Source organism: Zea mays, chromosome 4 (assembly GCF_902167145.1).
Source record: "Zea mays cultivar B73 chromosome 4, Zm-B73-REFERENCE-NAM-5.0, whole genome shotgun sequence".
Taxonomy (NCBI): Eukaryota; Viridiplantae; Streptophyta; class Magnoliopsida; order Poales; family Poaceae; genus Zea; species Zea mays.
This window is the reverse complement of record NC_050099.1, coordinates 214739154-214755684: the sequence shown is the minus strand read 5'-3', so window position 1 is coordinate 214755684 and position 16531 is coordinate 214739154. Positions and strand designations below refer to the sequence as shown.

The 16531-nt window shown below is 42.5% G+C and overlaps 1 protein-coding gene and 1 pseudogene across 1 annotated transcript in view; both read left to right on the top strand.

The window, feature by feature from the left end:
* The window catches only part of LOC103654581 (DNA polymerase delta catalytic subunit), a 29445-nt gene extending 28890 nt beyond the window's left edge, over window positions 1–555 (top strand). Inside the window, exon 30 of the mRNA XM_008681422.4 lies at window positions 69–555. Within this exon, the coding sequence (XP_008679644.2) occupies window positions 69–156 (88 nt within the window). The 3' untranslated portion in view covers window positions 157–555. The remainder of the gene's footprint in view (window positions 1–68) is intronic.
* Window positions 556–6419: 5864 nt separating this feature from the next.
* LOC109945930 (pyruvate dehydrogenase (acetyl-transferring) kinase, mitochondrial-like) lies at window positions 6420–8673 on the top strand (annotated as a pseudogene).
* Window positions 8674–16531: the final 7858 nt, after the last annotated feature.

Genomic DNA, 16531 nt, shown 5'->3' with positions numbered 1-16531 from the left:
TCCAACACCTGCTCATTACTTGGTTCCAGTCACAAGATTAAAACTCGTATGCAATCGAACCACTGCAGTCGGGATTGCCCCATTTTCTATCGGCGAAGGAAGGCACAGAAGGATATGACCGAAGCTAGGCTGCAGCTTGATCGGTGGGACTTCTGAGCTTGGAAATTCTCACATGGCTGCCTGCGTCTGCTTATATTGCTGTGGAAGACAGGAAGCTACCGTCGACCGCATCATAATGCATGTGAAGATGAGACTGGACTTCTGCGAGCATCCAGTCACACTTGCGTCCGTGTCACGTAGACTGACTTGCCAGTACGATTCATTAGCATGTTTTCTGCTTAGGTTTTGCGTAATAGTTTAGGTGTGAGTTGGTACTTGGTAGATGGTAGGTGTCACCTTCCTGTGGCTAGTGCCGAGAAAAATGCTTGGTCCTGAGATGAGGTGCTGATTATGTACAGGGCAGAAGCAATCTGGAGCAGTTATTATGTAACAGAGTGAGACGAGACAATTTGAATGGCACATGAGTTCTCTATCTGTCTGAATTCTAATGCTGTCCGCAGCGCTCGCCGCCTCTCCTAGTGGATAGGTTTACTTTGGCTATGTGTTTTACCTTTCTAGCTTAGTTATAGACTAGTGGATAGATTTAGAACCTAGGTTGCATGACTGTTCACGATAGAGATAGCAACACTTAGTCAAAATCATAGTTACATAAGCTTGGTCCTTTTTATTTGTTTTGCTTAAGAGAAAAATAGGGGCCATATATTAGAAATAAATTGTATTGCCTAATTCACACTTCTTAGGCATCACCATTCTCTACAAGTGATATTAGAGCAGTGGATCATTTGGAACATTTGGCTTTGTAAAGAAAATGGACCTCGGTCGTCCATTTGGCTAAACATGTTTTAGTGTTTGATGATCAATATAACCTGTGGACTAATGTATTTGCTAGTGTTTGTGTTTATAGTTCACATGATGCTAAAGTTATTTAGACCAAGACATTGAGGAAAGCAACACCTCAAAAGAAGACATTATGAATATCAAGTGAAGTCCAAGAAACAAATCAAGTGTTGCCAGGTGGACTGCCCGTGCGAAGGCACCGGACTGTTCGGTGGCACACCGGACTGTCCGGTGCCACACGTCGGACTGTCCGGTGCACCAGGGAACAGTAGCCCAACGACTAGTTTCAGGTGGCACTGTGGAGAGAAGACCACCGGACTGCCCCCTGTGAAGTCCGGAGTGTCCGATGTAAAAAGCCTGCGCTAATGGTCGGCTGCAGTGTCAGACCAATGGCTAGGCACACCGGACAGTGAATAATGCAATGTCTGGTATGCTGCAGAGAGCATAGTTTTTCTCCAACGACTAGTTTTGTGTTGGGGCTATAAATACACCCCAATCGGTCATTCTAAGGTGTGGGAGTCCAATCAACATACCAAGGCATATAGTAGACATTCCTAAGTGCTCATACATTTAAGTGCTTAATAGAATCACTCGGTGATTAGCGTAGGTGCTTTGCGAAGTGTTTAGGTTAGTTAGATCGCTTTAGCGCTTGCTCTAGGTGAATTCTAGTTAGTTGAGTGAGTTTTGTAAAATCACACAACCCCTCGGCTCTTGCGCGAGCCGTTGTAATTGTACCGAGTGGGGGCGAGAGTCTTGCGAGACCGTGACAACCGCGTTTGTGTCATGGCCGCCACCGTGTATCGGAGGGAACGAGGCCTGCGACGTTTTCAGCCGGAAGCTCGATAGTGGAAACGACGGGGAGCGTCCGAGAGGAGCCAGAAGCGGAGCATCACTTGTGCGTGGAGAAGGCCCGCAGCTCTCTACGGAGTTACTCGACCGAGGTGTTTGGCCCTCGCGTGGGCTTCCCTTTGCGTAGGGCTGGGCAAAAACCCGTAACCCAAAACCCGAACCCGAAATACCCGAAACCCGAATTTTGTTCGGGAATTTCGGGTAGCAACTTGCAAAACCCGAATTTATTTCGGGTAATTCGAGTATCACAATCGGGTACCCGAAATACCCAAATTACCCGAACTTTCATGTGTCATGTACTCATGTCATGCTTAATTATTAATTTGTACATATATAATTATGTGTAAGTGTGCATAACTTGTGATTGTAGATTGCTGGTGTTTTATATGTCCATGTATATCATTATTTAAACTATATTCTTATACTAATTTAATAGGGTGTATGTGTTTTTATGAAGCCGACACAATAGTTCGGGTAGTTCGGGAATACCCGAACCCGAAATTCCGGGTACCCGAATTTTCGGGTATTGGGAAACCCGTTGTAATTTCGGGTATCGATTCCCAAAACCCGAAATTTTAAAAACCCGAATTACCCGACCCAAAATTTTCGGGTAACCCGAACGCCCACCTTTGCGTAGGGGCACCAACGAGAATTAGTCGGGACCTCTCGGTTTCGGAGTTTGCCTCTCTACCTTGCTCTTTAGCTTCCGCATTTATATTAAGCATTTAAGTTTCAATCTTGTCTATATATCTACTACTACTTATGTAAGTACTGTAGGTGTCCACACAATCGCGTTCTGCCGCTCCGCTCACGCCCGCGGGCGAACCCTCCCCTGCAGCCGCCAACGCTCACCTTCCATCCTCCGCGCAGCCACGCATCCCGCAGCCGCGATCCCCGCGGCGCTCACCTTCCATCCCCCGCGACCGCCCGCGGATCTCCCATCGACGTCGGGGATCCGAGGCCAACAAACAGCATGGCGCGCGTGTTGAGGGCGTGGGGAGGAGGTGCGCGGCTGCCATCAACGCTCTCCTACCCATCTGCTCCGCGATCCCCGTGATGAACAACGCCGACGAGTCCGCCCTGAAGCGGGCAGTGCACAAGAAGCTGGTGTCCGTGCTCATCGACGCCAGTGGCATCGGCTACTACAGCGAGGGCGTCTTCACGGGGCCGCGCACCAAGAATAGGTCTCTCACGGATCCTTAGATCTGAGGCCGACGTCGCCTCAGTGACCTCATCCTTTATCCCCATCACCAGCTCCTTGCTGCTGCTGCGCTCCACCGCGGGAGCAACAGGGCTACAACAGCTGCCGCATAAGCTGCTCATCACCCCACAGGCGACGACGCCAGCCAGTAAGTCAGCCTGACTACTCTCCCTTCGTTTCCCTCTCGTCGAGTTCTACTGGTTAGGGTTTTGGTCTCACGCCCTAGCACCGCTGATAGTCGCCGAGTTCTCCGCCTCCCCTCCTCCAGTCGGCCTCCACCGCTCTTCTCCAGCGCCGACGCCACCACAGCGCCACTCGCTCCTGCGGAATGTCGCCTCTCTGTCCTAGCTCTTTGCCTCTGCCTCCCCCCGTCCTGCATCGCTCCTCTCTGGTGCCGCCGCCACACCACTCTCTTCCTTGGATCCAGGTCCGACAAACGTAGTTCTAGGCCTCGACACAGACAACACGTACATGGCAACAGATGACAATGGTGGGAATATCCCCAGAAATATGTATCCTTCATTTCAACAGATGATTTTTGCGGCCTTCTGATATGTCTAGAAAGCAAGGATCCAACTCCAAACCTCCAGCTTCAAGATCGTGAAGATAGGGTTGTTTGGACTGAAGATTGCAAGCTAATTGGTACCACTTTACATTTGGAACTGGAAGGTGAAGCTGGCCCGTTGCTACTCGATGAGGTTTGGAGATATTACATTGTCACAAATACACCATTTTCATGCTCTGTCCAGTTCACGTTCGTCTATTTGTATGGGTATGTACTTCTTTGTAGAGCATGAAATCAGATGTTTACTCGATAGTTTTTGGCATCATTTTTTAGAAGTCAATTAGCCATTTTTTATTTTGTTGTATACTTTCGTATTGCTTCGTAGACAACAAGCAATGATTGTTGAAACTAGTAGTAAGAAGAGTGCCCCATCTATTGACTCTAAAGCCCACGTTCTTTTGTAATTCTATAGTGAAACTTTGTCAATTATTAGGGTCCTAGATTCAGTGACGTTTATCCACCCCATGTCAATGTCTTGCAACTATATGTTCATCTTAAATGCAGTTATTTTTTTTTCAATTGGTGAATAAATAAAATATATAGCCTTGTAAGGCTGACCTGGTTTCACTATGTTCTGGGTTCCCATGTTTACATCTAGCACCTTTGAACTGAACTTGTGTCATTTAAAATACGGGAGTTATATGCATGGTCATGGATGGGGGTAACTCTTCAGAAAAGCGACTTGCAACAAGGCCCAACTTCGTCATAGATGTGAGATTTCCAAGTGAAGCTGGTATTATACTAGAGAAATTGGTTCTACCAACATTGAGATTCTCCAACCTACTACCATTCGAGAAATCTGGCAAGTGACCGGAAATGTCAAGATTATAGTAAATATCTACTGTCACTACCTTTTTATGTCGGAATATTGTGGGCGACATCCATCCTCGAAGATGGTTGTGTCTAAGTTGGAGAAGTTGGCAAAGAAATCTGGGAATGGACCTGATAGGTGATTCAACTGTAGGTCAACAATAGAAAGTGAGTCCAATGTAGAAAGTGAACTACAGTCGGGTCCAGAGAGGCGACATAACAGTAAGCTAAGAACCTGGAGTTTAGGACAGGACTTGGCAATGGTATTGCACCACTAGCTCCCACTGTTGGACAGGTCCACCATGCCAAGATGTAGCCCCTTAAATTGGTAAGGTTATGAATTAAGTTTCCAAGATTTTCCACCACAAGCTCTGAAGTGTCTCCTGGACCATATGTGAACAGAAGGAAACCATTGTTTACTTGTTCACTTGTGTCAAAACCATTAGAGAGGTCAAGGGATACGAGATTTGTCAACCTATTGATGCAGGCTGGCACCAGGCCAGAAAAACTAGAGCTTGACAGGTTGAGATGTGTAAGCTTGAGGAGGCGTTTAAACCCACTAGATGGCAATTGTGAAGATTTGAAGTTGTTGTAGGCGAGGTTACCCAGCCATCAGAGTTGCTACATGAGACGCCAACCTAGTGGCAGCAGTCTGTGCCGGCCCTCCATGACCGGAAGGCGATGACAGAGTAATTCGTGGTGGCGAATGACCGTTTCAATTGAAGCAGCACCGACGCCTGGTAGCAGTGTGGTTGCTGGTGAAAGCACCAGCTGACAAGGGGAAAATGGAGCACACAACTGCTACTGTGAGTAGTTTGAGGTGGGTTTGTATGAGCAGATGCAAAGCTACTGCCCGTAGCTCATGGGAAGCCATGGTGACAGCTACCTTTGGTCTTTGGCTGGCAAATACTTGTTGCAGGTGAGCTTCGCTCTGGGGAGTTCCTTGTCGTGCCTTGGTTTATTTATAGACACATCACCAATAATTTGCCAATCACTCAGGCCCTGTTTGGTTTCTCTTAGAACCAAGGGGAATGGAAGGGATTGGAGGGGATTAAATTCCCACTACAAGTCAAAATCCTTATCAGACCCCTCAGTGACTCAATGCCCAACAATAGAGCCGGTCACTAGCTATTTGAGTGCCACTTCACATCACGGGTCCATCTTTATTCTTCTCTTCTTCACATCCCTTCATAAGTGCCCATCAGTCAGCGCTTCGCTTTGTCTGAGTTTTTCTATAAAGATTCCAAAGCGGTTTTCTTTGGACTTTTCTGCCATCCATAACCAGAGTCTGTCAACCTCGCATCTATGTATACACACACAAGGAAACAACATTAGACATAGACCTACCTGTGGCTGGGCTTTTGATCATCTTTTTATTTTGGAGTTATATGCATGGTCATGCACAAAATTAAGCAAGGGAGGGCCATTGCTAAGCCAAAATATAGCTCTTTGCAATGCTTGATTTTAAGCTATTTGATTGTGCCTTCAACACCAGAATATAAGTTCCCATATTTGTGAAAACAATTGTCCTCCTTGATCCCTTACCTTTATCCTGTCATTTGTGAAATGCAAATGGTAATGACCTGTTTAAATCAATGCAATTTAATACAATATTATTTCATTTTGAATAGCCAGACAATATTTATTTCTCATTTAATGTTTTTGTTATAAATCTTACTTATTAAGATATTGGCTCAGCTTGACAGTGGTGAAGTTCCTCCTGAAAAATTATAACATTGACCCAAAGTGCATTGGACGTTTGGAAGTTGGCAGTGAAACAGTAATAGACAAGAGCAAGTCTATAAAGACATGGCTGATGCAGATATTTGAGGTTTGTTTCTTTCATTACGAAAAATCTTTTCAATACTTAAAAAAACTTAGATGGTTGAAGCTTTCAGGCATGACAAGTGATGCTTGTTGATAAAGCTAAAAAACTTAATAATTCATTTAATTTTCAATGGTTGTCTTGAAAATTTCAAATTGAGCTTGCTTCAGCCACAGTTTAGCAGCTTCATTTGAATTCAGAAATCTGGCAATACCGATATTGAAGGAGTTGACTCATTGAATGCATGTTATGGTGGAACAATTTCATTGTTTAATTGTGTTAACTGGGTTGAAAGCAAGTCATGGGATGGTCGCTATGGACTTGTTGTTTGCACAGACAGTGAGGTAGGTGACATGTTATTATTCTTCGATTTCTGACTCGAGTAAAGATGATATTTATTAGCTAAAACATAATTAGTTTACTTGATTTTTTTAAGCACTTGCTATTTCTCGTGCTGACATTATTGATCCACTTTGACACCCTTTCTTTCAGGTAGATTGTTCCTCTAGATGTTGTATTTATTCACAACTGCATTTATGGGTAGGAATTCTCACAGCCATCTTGAATTAAGAGGAGTTCTTCAGCGCCTTCAAGGAGGAGATGGAGGTCAAGCGGCAACTCGAGCAGGTGCAGGTGGCGCTCGAGGGCGCCACTGAAGACATGGACCTCATGGGCCGGCTCCTCGATGATCTCGACCTGCTGCAGCGCCACTCCCCGGATGTGGACCTTGACATGGTGGACATGGACCTTCTTAAACATACTGTAGTTCACAAGTAAGGTGTACTGATACTAACCTTTTTCAAATCATTCCATGCTGCATTTTTTTCTTTCTTGTTGGCCCTGAAACTCTAAAAGATCTTTTGTCCAACAGAAAAGTAAACCATGGAGTCTTTCTAAATGACATTCTGATCTATTCTTGAACTCTTGATCGCAGATATGTTACACCACATCTACATCTCATGATTTCTGAGCTGGTGAAGAACTCCCTTCGCGCAGTACAAGAACGATATATGGATTATGATAAGCTTGCACCTCCTGTTCGAATCATAGTTGCTGATGGAGCAGATGACGTGACTATTAAGGTGTAACTCTACCTAAGATTCACATTACCTCATTACCTTTTCTTATTGGAAGTTTGTAGTCTCAAACATGATGCTGATTTTTTTTTAAAAAAATCAAGCTTACAGTTCCATTAATTTTTATGTGTATGTTAATTTATTCTTCGTGGTACTTGTGGTAGGTAAACAAAACAAAAGTAATTCTAGAGAACTGAAGTTGTGAGCTGTCTTTAAATCTAAGTGATGTTGACCCAGTCTTATATGTGTCTGGAAGACAAATAGACATTGATGTCGTGCGAAGTAGTTTCATTTTTACAGCTGACCTTGATCCTGATGCTGGACTTTTCTTGTATTTGCATGGTTCCATGGTAGCCAAAGGAGTAAAAGAGATTTAAGGGAAGTTCACTCTATTTATTTCTTGCTGGCCTGAGGAGACAAGACCCGTATTAATAGTCATCTAGCAATGCTAGCTGACTTTTTTTCTTCTGGTTATAGCCAAATGCAACTAGCAGAAATGTAAATAAACGCCCTTATTATGCTAAGAGATAGCCAATCCAACTAATTGGCTAACGCCTTTTGTTAGAATTTTCTCATTAATTGTGATATTCAACCGACAAAATTGTATCTTCTGCACCAATGTTAGCAAAAATCAATAGCTTCGATTATTCATGATCTGGTATGAAGTATGAACTGTTCGACTAAACCATACTTTTGCAGATTACTGATGAAGGTGGTGGAATACCAAGGAGTGGTCTCTCAAGAATTTTTACGTATCTCTATAGTACAACAGAAAACCCTCCTGATCTTGATGTACATAATGAAGGAGTAACTATGGCTTATATGGTTATGGGATTCCTATTAGTCGTCTTTATGCTCGATATTTCGGCGGAGACTTGCAGATCATCTCTATGGAAGGATATGGTGTGTACATACTTAACGTTTTATATTCAGATATTAAGCACACTGAAGAATGTGGCTGTATTCATCTCTCTTTGATTTTCATAAATCAGTAAGAAGTTTGGACTTTATGAATGCTGATTACTCCTATTTTGTGAAGCACAAGTAAAGGTTAAAATATTGACACGCAAACCCTGGGAAGTTAAGCATATATGCCAATTCTTCCACATTATTTTTATCTTTCCGAATTTGCTACCGGAACTTATAACTCCTGAGATGTTCCATTAGCATCGGATATTCAGATCACAAATACTATGTTGCTGCATCAGTTTCCATCTTATAGAAGTACAACAAAGCTAACACTCTTGTCATTCAGTTGATCACTATTATTTTTTCTGTTTTCTCGTAGGAACTGACATACCTCCACTTATCACGGCTGGGAGATTCGGAGGAACCCTTGACTTAATCGATTCAGAAGAAGCCATTCCTGTAGTTAGGACTCTATTTGCTTTCTCAATTACCGTGCTGGTATGCAAATATTGTTCTGAAGGCCAGCTACCTATTAGTTCAGCTGTCCGTGCCCTACTTGTTATCTTTGTTGTTCATTCGTCATCTCGATCGAATGTGATCATAATTCAGAATAGTTTTGCTTCTGGTTTGTACTGTCATTATAATTGTTCAACCTCCAATAATGGTATCTGTCGGGCACCCGAGGCATTGAATTTGAGTGTAAATGTAGCAGTGATTCTTGTCTGCTCCCCGCTTAAATCTATGTGAGATTTAGCTGTTTGGCTTAGGAGTGATTCTCGTCGAGAATCACTTACAAGGAGGCCTATCAAACGACACCTAAGTTAGATTATATAATCTAAGCATAATATAACCCTAAACAAATAAGCATTTAGTTTAAAATAAGTTAGATCATACTCTGTTCCAATTTATAATTCGTTTAATTTTTTTGACCAGCACTATCATGTAATCTAATTTTTTTACCAGCACTCTAATATTTTTTAAATATATTTTTTGCCGTCGCAAAGCACGGGCATTATACTAGTACTTATATAGTTTTAGACTGAAACTTAGCCATTGCGGTAGAGATAGCAACACTTAAAACAAAACCTAATTTGCACATTCTAGTTTGATTAATTGCATATGTTTTGCTCTAGGGATTTTATTTATGGCCTAGTTTAGTGAAAGTTTTAGAAGTTTTAATTCACCCCCTCTTAGGCATCACCTGTTTCCTTCAGGCTTAACCATCATTGAGTCGTCGCTATTGTAATAGGGATGGATGGATACTGTAGGAGAGTAAACTCCAGCTGAGTGGAGGAAGGCACCTGCCTAATCCTAAAAATAGGGGCAGCCTAGGGTTTGCCTAATGAGACAGACGAACACAAGAACACAAAAGGGTTTAGAGTGGTTCGAGCAGCTTGAGCGTAATACTCTACTCCACTATGAGTTGTATTGCTGAGACCTTGAGAAAGCCTAGGACTGGATGGTGATGTCTCGGTGGGAGTTCAAGTGAGTTATGTGTGTAACAACTCAAATCCATCAATTTAAAAACAATCTTATTTTATTCATTTCATTAAGAAAGAAAAAATATTTTCAAATAATTAAAGTGGTGATATAAACGAGTTTAACAATTTCATAAATAATTAAAATCTACCAAGTAACTGATGCACTTGTTATTGGAGCACGATGTTTGTTTGTAATGTACTGCAAAGATTTTTTTATAATCTGTTGAAGTCCCATTAATTTAAATAATAGAAATTTTTCCTAGAGTTTATTTATTGTGTATTTTTATATTATTATTGGATTTATTATAATTTTTGAATAATTAAAGTATATAAATATATTTAAGTATATCTATTTCTTAGATACACCTATTTAAAAAAATAGAAAAGAAAAAAAGAATTTTGAAATAAAAAACAAATAAATCCAACCTCACGCTCTCACGACTCACCTGGTTGGCCGCTCGACCACAACTCATGTACCGCACTCCCAGCACCTCACCCCTCGTGACTGGCTGGCAGATGGGCCCCACCCCCGGACACTGTTCATGCTATACTATAACTCAGCCGTCACTATTCTGTACGTTTGAAAAATAAAAATACAGCGAACGTTGTCGCCGTTTCTTCATAAAGGAAACACGTCGCCCGAGCTGCACGCAGCGCACACCCACGCTCGGCCATTTCCCGTTCTCCTCGCCCATTACCGTTTCCCGTGACATTTCCTCCCGACGTTATGGCGTGGACATTAATTTATTGGTGATTAAGCGGCGGTCAACGCTGCCGTTCGTCGAGCCCCTCCTTTGTGGCTATATAAGCGCCACTGGCTCCAGCTCCTCTCCTGTAGTCCTGTCTAGCGCACAACACCATTCCCTGCCTGTCTCTTCTTCTTTTGTCGTAGTCATTCTTGAGCCCACGAAGCCACTGCGCTGAAGTATACCCAGTGCCCTGCTGCCGATTCACCGTCGCCTGGAGCTCCCCTGCTTCTCTGCGACCTCATCGAGCGCCCTGCTGTTGTACATCGTCGTTTGTTCGAGCCCTTTCCACCTCGCCAACAAGTTTCCCTGCTCGCGTGTTCTGCACTTCTGCTCGACTAGAACGAGATAGAAGATGAACATGTTTTATTTTTAGCCTCTAATTTCGTGTAAGGTTCATCTAGAGATTTTCTAGTTCAAAAGAAACCAAAAAAGGCCCTGCAATTTATATGCTACCCCACTAGTTTATAGTTAACCGCGATCTAATTTCTGTATCGATATGTGATTTTAGTTTGTATGTCTTTGAACCTGGAATCATGTGTATAGTGAACGACTAATTTCATGTGTATGTGCTAAGTTATTTTTTATTAGTGACCTTGCTGTCTTTCGCATTTGTGTATTTTGAATTTGATTATGTTCATTCAAAATTAATTTAAATATAGTTTGTTAGAGTAAAGGGTTAAGGAATAGGTACACCACATCTTTATAACAAAGGAATGCTATTGACGTTGAAACAATATAGTTTGTAACCATGTCCAACATAATCTAAATAGTAGAGTCAAATTAGTAGTTTAATTTAGTTCTCTTAATACTAAGGTCACGCGACTTCTAAATAACATTGTAACGACTAGTATAATTTCCTTTTAGAAATAAGGAATAAAACAAAAATGTGACTCGTGCTTTCCAGTAGAAATAATTATTTAGATATTAATCTAGTTCCTTAGAGTTTGGTTTATATTATTTTAAATGAATTCATATATTATGTGTTTCCATAGTTAACTTGTCATATAATTTTTTAGGGAATTAGTGAAGCAAAATAAATAGTATTTCATGTCATAAGCAAATAAAATGATTACCAGTGTATTTTAGTTTATATTATAGTTACGAATGAAGTTTTATATTTGGATGTTTTCCTTTTATAAGCATAATTTGTATAATGTATGTTTTATTGTTTTTTAAATGGTGTATGCTTATTTATTGGTGTATGTTTGTTTTTTATATGTGCACTGTGCGAATCTATTAGAAGCTGATTGTGAAGTAGAGGACCCATTTGTTTGAAGAGGATCCGCAAGAAACTTTTGAGCAAGGCAAGTGGATTCTCCCTATGCATTTCTTATTATACCCAAATGATACATTCAATAATATTTACTTTTGGATATGTGCATAATTTGATAGGTTTTGCCTAAATAGGATTACCTAGAAATACCAACTTTATTCCTTAATTAACCTGTGTTTAATACTATGCTTAGTAACTGTGCTATTGCTCAATTTTATCATTATGCTGTCACTCTTTTGAAGATATTATTGTTTTGAAGATGAAATTTATACTATTGTTGTTAATCCGATGATTAAACAAGATCATATTGTATTAAACGGAACATGGAGTGATCACCCAGGAAAATAGTGCAACCACGAGTGCTATCATGGCTCTAGCTTTGGTAATTAGCTTAATTTGCTCAGTGCCTAGCAACCTTACCTGAAATATAGGCAAGAGGGGGAGCGATTGATGGTGGCCACTCACGTTAATATAGGGACGTAGTCTTGGCTAAGCTACCTCGCTCAGAGGGCCTCCATACCGACTTAGAAACCTTAGCGGGTTGTTTCGTACTAAGTGTATTTTGTGAAAGCCTTGTAGTGGATCCCTAGCCATTCACCTCAGAAATGTTTAAGGGTCTGTACAACCTAGGCTAGAGGGGATACACGGCTTGTGGGTAAAGTTGTACCACCTCTGCAGAGTGTAAAACTGATATATCAGTCGTGCTCACGATTAAGAGCGACCTAGACCCTCACATGATAATTGAACTTAAAGATGAGAATAAACCGTGATTCCTTGGTTTAAAAAGGATTTGCTTAAGTGGTTTCACTTAAGTGCTTTTGAGATATAATCATTATGCTCATGATTAATTGGGTTTTGTGATACACTTACAATTAGTAAGGTAGGTGTTGTTAATAAAATATTGACCAACTAAAATGTTTACCGCATAACCATAGTCTACCTTGTTAACCTTGCATAATTCCTCCCATTTGCTGAGCCCCCACTATAAGTGAGCTCACCCTTGCTAAATTTTTTATTAGAAGGTGATGAGGAAGACTTTGACGAAGATGTTGACAAGTACTGAGTCTAGCGATGCTCCGGTCGTCTTTCCGTGGGAGATCGACCATGTTATTTCTATTGTACTTTGATTATGATACTGTTTAAAGACTCTTAAGTCTGGATAATGTAATAAAATTATTATACTATCTTTTATGCCCTTATTGCATTGTCTTTTGATATATTACACTCGTGACGTCAACATATGTGTGGAAAATGGATCCTGGCACACATATGCTATGCATTCGGCTTGCCCCTAAAACTGGGTGTGGCAATCTGTCTCAAGTCCCCTGATGGGCTCAAGAGCGGCCTAGTGTGGTTGTCCCCTTGCATCGCATGCCCCTCCCTTTTATAGCCTAAGGGGAGCACGTACAAGGGAGCTAGTCCCGACAGCTGGCTAGTCCCGACAGCTGGGCCCAATGACATAATAACACGTATCGTGGAGCGATGAACAGAACTTGGTGGACCAAGGTCTTCTCTTACGGTGGGCAAATATCTTCTCTTGGTCACCATGTGGATTCTCTGACCAGATTCACCTCCGCCCTGTATTTTTAGCGTGTGGGCGAAGGCTCTGGTGTAGGTTACAGTTTAGACTGGTACATCGACGTGTGTATAGGGGTACACTGATGGTGTCGTCCTGTCCCCTCCGCTTGTTCGTTTGGCAGCGGTAATAGTAGAAGTCATGATGAGGGCCACCCATAAGCGGCATAGCGAGTCAATGGTCTTGCCTTGATAACGCGCAGGTTATTGACATGAACCATGCCTTGCGGACTGTGCACGTCGCCTGCCACTGGTTTGGAGAGGCGTGTATCCTGCCCGCGTTCAATGCGGGCGGCCCCCACACCAGGGGCACGCGACGGGCCACTCTTGTCGGCTTTCGCCATGCACCATAGGCCACGTGCTAGCACCAGATCTCTGCCTGAGCAAAGAGCAAGGGCTAGGAACACATGTAGACATGGTGCCCCCGGACCTCCCCTGGCTGGGGGTCACACGGGCACTTGTGGAAACCCGGGCTTCATCCGTAATAGCCCAGACACGTGGTACCACCGAACCTCCCCTGGCCGGAGGTCCAGATGGCACATATTGAGGTCCGGGACCATATCACGGGGGTCCGGCCCCAGGCTACAGTTGTTGAACAATTCTACCGACAGGACCCATGGTGACACCAGCCCATCGATTGGTGGCCTCGTCAGATGGGCCCATACATTGAGTCAGGGTAGACCACCCGTCATCACGTCTATGGGTAGCCACAGGGTTCCTGCCTTGACCTAGCAGGAGTGGGTACCCTAGTCTTGAGGTACCGATAGAGGCCCCCGAACCCACCGCAGATGAGGTAGCAAACCCACAAGTGGGGCCACTACTGCGCTTTACTTCAAGTTTGCCTCACGACGCTTCGCCACTACTACAAAGACAAAACTGGGAGCAAATAACTTCCTTCATGGGTTTGCACACTTGAGCTACGCGATGCACACTAGTAGCTTGGGTTAATGCGGATAGACCCCTCCGGACTGGACCTCGCGTAAGTGCTGCTTGTCACAAAAGGCAAGATTTCCCCTTTGCTGGCCCCCTAGTACATTGGTTCTCTAGGAGGTTGTGTCAGATGTCTGAGGCTACCATCAACTAGAGGTCGGTCCTAAATATGGTTCAAGTCCGATGCTTAGTAGCATACCCTCAGGATCCTTACTTTGCCGAACATGTAACTGAACCTTGCCAAAGTTTCGGGAACCAGCCCTTAAATTTGGACGAGGTACAAATGTTTTGGGGTCCCAGTCTGAGGTACTAGGTCAGCTGTTCTAGGGTGGTGGAAGGTGTAGGCTTACGGTACGGAACCAGTCTAAGAGGCTACCTATTTCCGGACCACCCCCGAGAACATGGACCTCCCCCTAGACCTACTCCCTAGTAGTCCATACCCAGTTCAACATCAAAGGAGGGTCCCAAACTAAGCGGCAAGCTAGTTACATAACTCAGATATCATGAAAACAACAGAAGCGAGGAACCAAGTGAGGGGTAGAGGGGACATGATGCGTAAATTTAAAACAGGAAAAGGTACCGATACATAAGGATTGAACTAAGAACAAATTCTTCCTTTATTACTAGATACATGAGATCTGTGCGATAGACGCTAGAGAACATGTTTACAAGGGTGGTCCACAGATAAATGCTATCCTATTACAAAGGAATAGTTGATTCTTATGCTATCATAATAGACTGTATAGTGGTAACTATTTTCACCTCCTTCATTATTATTATTCATGGCTCATACCAATAGATATTGGAAAATTATGATTCATAATATTAGAGGGATGCCCCAGAAAAATGGAATTTTGTTAGGAGAAGAATCACGAAAACCAAATGTGACATCATTTGCCTACAAGAAACAAAGCGTGAGCACTTTGATGGTGCTTATGTTCAAAATTTTTCCCTCGAAATTACGATGAATTTATTTATCTATCGTCCATTGGTACCGCTGGTGGTATCATCACTATTTGGCAAGGTTCAAGATTCTCTGGAGAATTAATATCCGAAAATGAATTTGCACACTCTATTATGTTTTATTCAAAGCTCACAAATCAGAAATGGACTCTCTACAACATTTATGCCCCTTGTTCAAACATAGGAAGAATGGCATTCATGAATTGGTTCTCTAACATCCAAGTCCTACCAAATGAATCATGCATTTTCTAGGTGACTTTAACCTTTTACGGCATCAAGACAATCACAGAATATACTAGATTTCAACGCAACATATAGTCATCTAGGTGTGCAGGAAATTCCGTTGCAAGGACAGACTTACACATGGTCAAATAATCAAAAACACCCATTATTGGAGAAGCTTGATTGGTGTTTTGTCTCTTAGGAATGGGTTGCTCAGTTTCTTGGAACAAAAGCCAGTACTCTTCCAAGAGATGTGTCAGATCATGTTCCATGGCTAGTCCAAGTAGCAACTCAAGTTCCTAAACCAAAGGTGTTCAGATTTGAAAACTACTGGTTGCAACATGAAGATTTCTTCACAGTCTTTCAAGAAGCATGGTCTTAGCCCCCTTTTCAGCTGGATCATGCTCAAAAACTGATGGCTAAGTTTAAAAGGGTTAGAAAAGTCTTAAAGCAATAGCACAGAAACCTGCCAAACCTCTCCTGTATTGAAAATTCCAAGATTACTATTCAATTCATGGACCTCATTGAGGAAACAAGAGACCTCACTGTGCAAGAAAAGAACTTTCGCAACATTTTGTCAAAAAATTTGCAGGCACTTCTTGTATAGCAAAAGACGTATTAGAAGCAACGTGGTAATATTAAATAGGCCACATTGGGGGATGGAAGTACGGAATTTTTCATGTCAATGTCATGATTAGACAAAAGTACAATGCCATTGCAACTCTCCAAGATGAAAATGGGAATATGGCTCTAGACCATAACACTAAAGCTAGGGTTCTATTTGAAGCATTAAGAGCACCTAGAAGGGGGGGGTGAATAGGTGATCCTGTAAAAACTTGAAACTTAATCCACAAAACTTTGATTAAGAGTTAGCACAATAAAGCCAAGTGGCTAGAGAAGAGTTCTTGCACAACACGATAACCACAAGAATATCAACACAGAGATGGCACAATGGTTTATCCCGTGGTTCGGCTAAGTCCAACACTTGCCTACTCCACGTTGTGGCGTCCCAACGGACGAGGGTTGCACTCAACCCCTTTCAAGTGGTCCAAAGACCCACTTGAATACCACGATGTTTTGCTTTTACTTTACTATATCCCGCTTGCGAGGAATCTCCACAACTTGGAGCCTCTCACCCTTACAAAGATGTTCACAAAGAAGCACGGAAGTAAGGCTGGGGTGAGCAACGCACACAAGACACAAAAT